This window comes from Thalassophryne amazonica, chromosome 20, assembly GCF_902500255.1.
Source record: "Thalassophryne amazonica chromosome 20, fThaAma1.1, whole genome shotgun sequence".
Taxonomy (NCBI): Eukaryota; Metazoa; Chordata; class Actinopteri; order Batrachoidiformes; family Batrachoididae; genus Thalassophryne; species Thalassophryne amazonica.
In genome coordinates, this window is record NC_047122.1 from 50,792,928 (window position 1) to 50,797,018 (window position 4,091).

The 4,091-nt window shown below is 41.4% G+C and overlaps 1 protein-coding gene across 2 annotated transcripts; it reads right to left on the bottom strand.

Moving 5' to 3' along the window:
- Positions 1–271: 271 nt before the first annotated feature.
- On the bottom strand, positions 272–3,719 carry LOC117502174 (progranulin-like). 2 transcript variants are annotated; one of them, XM_034161207.1, is made up of 6 exons: positions 3,564–3,719; positions 3,338–3,484; positions 2,703–2,999; positions 1,719–1,892; positions 747–878; positions 272–566 (listed from the first exon to the last, which is right to left on the bottom strand). In XM_034161207.1, exons 2-6 carry the CDS (start codon positions 3,482–3,484, stop codon positions 441–443), a joined length of 876 nt encoding a protein of 291 aa, XP_034017098.1. In that variant the 5' UTR covers positions 3,564–3,719; the 3' UTR covers positions 272–440. The 2 variants fall into 2 exon arrangements, with proteins under 2 accessions (XP_034017098.1, XP_034017097.1); XM_034161206.1 differs by having other exon boundaries at positions 747–884; positions 3,564–3,718.
- Positions 3,720–4,091: the final 372 nt, after the last annotated feature.

The window sequence follows — 4,091 nt, forward strand, 5'->3', positions numbered from 1 at the left end:
TAAGTAATATGTTTATTTCAACACAAACTTACACTGAATTACAATGCTGTTTAGTTAGAAGTCTGATTTAAATTCTCTCATGCAAAGCATTTATATTCATTGCCTATTTAAAAAAATAAAATAAAACTTTCCATTTGAAAATGTTCTTTTGAGGTTTGAGAGAACAGTATTTGGCTGTTTGGATACTAATTAATATAATCTTACTGAAAGGTGACGACAACAATGTGAACATCCATAATAACTCTTCATCTAGAACTGAAAACCAGTAGGGTGAGGTTCGAAACAAGCAATGTATTCAATAAAATTCTTTTTAAGTCTTAAAATGATTCCATATCTCATACATGTTGGTGACTGGTCTTTGTGAAGCACTGTTAAAATGTTACAGAAAATATAAAAACCCATCAAAATGACATCTGGGGCACAGACACCTTAACATCTCCTCAGTCTTTCTTGGCGGGTTTTGTTTCAAAGGGCACTTGATTGTACTTTTGTTGGCAGGTCTTGGAGGTCGGGTCACAGGTGTAGTTAAACGGACAGCAGTGTTTACCATCGTTGCAACACTGACCCTAAAAAAAGTATAAAACCGTAACAGTTAATTGTTCATGTCCCACATAGATTCATGATTGTAATTTCTATGTTCACTGCCTTTCAGATCACTTTGCCGTTCCCTGGTTTCCATGCTGGCTTTTATACTCCACATCACATTAATTATAAAATAATGGAAGGATCAAATGCACAATTCATACCAGTTTATATGGACAGCAGTTCCACTGGCTGGTTGATCCTGGTACTTTGCAGCAAGATGTTCCATCTGAGCAATAGAACTCAGAATCACAGCGAATAACTCCCACCTTGGTGGACTCTGATAGAGCCCTCATAGGCATCTGCAACAAAACAGTGAACACTTTTTTTTAAGAATAAGAAGAACTTTATTAATCCCGATGGAAATTGTTTTGCCAGAGTGCCAAAACAGTAAACATTGCTTTTTTTTTTTTTTTTTTACAGTGAGTACATGTTTATACAAAATGACTGAATACATTTGCACAAAATGTTGACAGTATTGCACATAGCTCAGAGTAACTGAAAAACTGATCGTTATGGATGCATCCTGCAGAGGAGGGAGGAGTTATACAGTCTGACTGCTGCAGGTAGGAAGGACCTCCTGTGATGTTCTGTGGAGCACCTCACTGGCCTCAGTCTTTCGCTGAAGGTGCTCCGACAGGACATCAGTGAGGCATGCAGGGGGTGGGAGGTGTTGTTACGGATGGTGAGCAATTTCCTCAGCATCCTCCTCTCTGACACCTCCATCACAGACTCCATTTCCACCCCCAGGACAGAGCCACCTTTCCTGATGAGCTTGAGTTTGTTCATATCAGCTGCCTTCAGCTTGCTGCCCCAGCACACTACAGCATAGAAGATGACGCTGGACACCACCGAGTGATGAAACCTTTGCAACATATTTCTGCAGACATTGAAAGATCTGAGCCACCTGGGGAAGTACAGTCGGCTCTGACCATTCTTATACACAGCATCTGTGTTTACAGTCCGGTCCACTTTGTTATCTATGTGGACACCCAGGTGCTTGTAGTAGTCCACAATGTCCACCTCATTTCCATTAATGGTAACTGGTTAACACAATAAAGCTTAAAACATTTCCTGTATAAGCACAGACAGGCTTTAAATGGGACAAGTAGGATTGAAAACAGATTATTTCCTACCTCTTGATGGCTGTCGTTGTTTTCAACAGTTGAGATGTGAGAGGCAGGGACGGAAAGTTGCTCTTGTTTCACCAGGAAGGGATATCGAAGGTTTCGCCTCACACAGTGGGTGAAGGTGGAGTCACAGTCATATCCAAATGGACAGCAGTGTAAGCCATCCCGACAGCACTGACCCTACAAAACAATTACAGCATCGTTCATCGTTAAAGAATAAACCAAATAAGATCACAAAATGAAACCCCCTCCTCAGTAATTGCTCGCATGTATTACATATACTGGTGGTAGTAAATCTTTTATGATAAAACACCAGAATTAACAAACTGGTCAAATTTGGTTCATGGAATTGACAAATATGTGTTTAAAAAAGCAACAATCAAAGTCCAATTATCGCCCCTTTAAGATTTTTTTACAAATGATGTGCTACATTGTGTAACATTTCACAGAAATCCACAAACCAGTTTAGGAGTTGCACTTATGAAGTCATTATCATACAGTATGATGCATCAGTTAAATACCAAAGGATAATTATCTCTCCTTGTGGACATCGGACTGGAATTACTTTCCTTCAGGCACATGTTCATATGGTGTGCTACCAATGTGTGTGGTTTCATTGAAGTACACAAAAAAGTTTTCGGTGGAGTTGCACATAAGAAGTCATTATTATACACTATGGTGCATCAATTAAACACCTAATTCCAATTATCTTCCTTTCAAGATGTCTGTCCTTAACTGTTTTCCTTCATGCACATCTTCATAAAGTGTCCTACTATTGTGTGAAGTTTCATTAAAATTCACCAAATGGCCTCAGAGGAGTTGCACTTCCAATATTCATGAATCTGGTGACAGATCGATGGAGTGAGTCATATATCGTCTTTGCAGAAGATACAATTACGTCTGCACAAATCAGTCTGCTTTTCTTCACTGGCATGCATTAACTGAGACAGCATTGAATTATTACTGCAAACAGCATAAAAATCAACTCACGGGGGAGTAGGGGCAACAGTACCAGCCACTGAAAGTGTATCTGCAGCAGGTGGTGCCATCGTAACAGTAATGATAGTTGTCACAGTAAACAATATTTGAGTTCTGTTTCTCTACAGAATGGTCCGAGATGAGGGCGTTGTCGGGTTTCTCAACAGGTTTTTGTGGTTCCCCCTCTGCCAGCTCCTTCAGCATGGGCACGTTCATCCACGGCTGGTTTTCTTTCTCGCACATCATTGTAAGCAAGTTGCAGTGATAACCCGATGGGCAGCAGTGAGACCCGTCGGCACAGCACACCGCCTGGACACACGTCAACAATTAAAGGATGGTAAATATAAGGTTAAATAGAAAGCATTCAAATAGCGCTTTTCCATCAGCATCAGATGCACAAAGCGCTTTAAAATAATGTCTCACATTCACCCCAATGTCAGGGTGCTGCCATACAAGGCGCTCACTACACACCGGGAGCAACTAGAGGATTAAGGACTTTGCCCAACGGCCCTTAGTGATTTTCCGGTCAGACTGGGATTTGAACAGAGGATCCTCTGGTCTCAAGCCCAACGCTTAACCACTAAACCATCACCTCCCCAGCACCGGACCTCAACATCTGTTTAAGTGAGGTAGATTTTGTGACTCACCTGTGGGTAAATACAGCAGCCATACCCATGACTGGTGGGACAGCAGGTTGATAAATCAGGACAGCGCTTCCCATCGGGACACAGGACGGAGGACACTACATTCCACCCCGTCACTCCCACAAACATCCACAAAGTGAGCAGCAACATCTAGAAATGAGTAGTTTTTAACACAGTTAATCTGATTTGCCACAACAAAAGTGGAGTTAAAGTTTCGTTTCTCGCTTACCTTGTGCCTGCAGAGTGATTTGAGTTTTCTCTCACACACGCTTCTCACTTCCTCCTCTCAAAAAACCCAGCACTTTATATGGTAGGTTCCACCCTCCCACTGAACTAACGTCAACTCAAATTTCACATGACTGCCTGTGGTAAAAGACGGCGTTAGACAGTAAAGAATTCTGGAAGAAACTGTTACAGTTGGAGGGGAATTTGCAATCACTGCATGACACAATAAATTCACCCAGGTATAAACGGCTAAAAACAGGAACCTTCCCACTTTAACCTTTGATACACCTACTCCTGCTGACACAGTACGTGCACCGCTTCAGTCACAAGACTGTACCATAAAAGCTGAGCCAGAAGCAGATACTGCACATGCTTTTTAAAAAGTTGTTGCAGATATTCTTAACAGCATTATATGTGATTGACCACACACACGTTTAGATTAGATTAGATAGAACTTTACTAATCCCTTGTGAAGACTCCCTCGGGGAAACTGAGAATACAGCAGCATTGTATAGCAGCACACAGAATATCA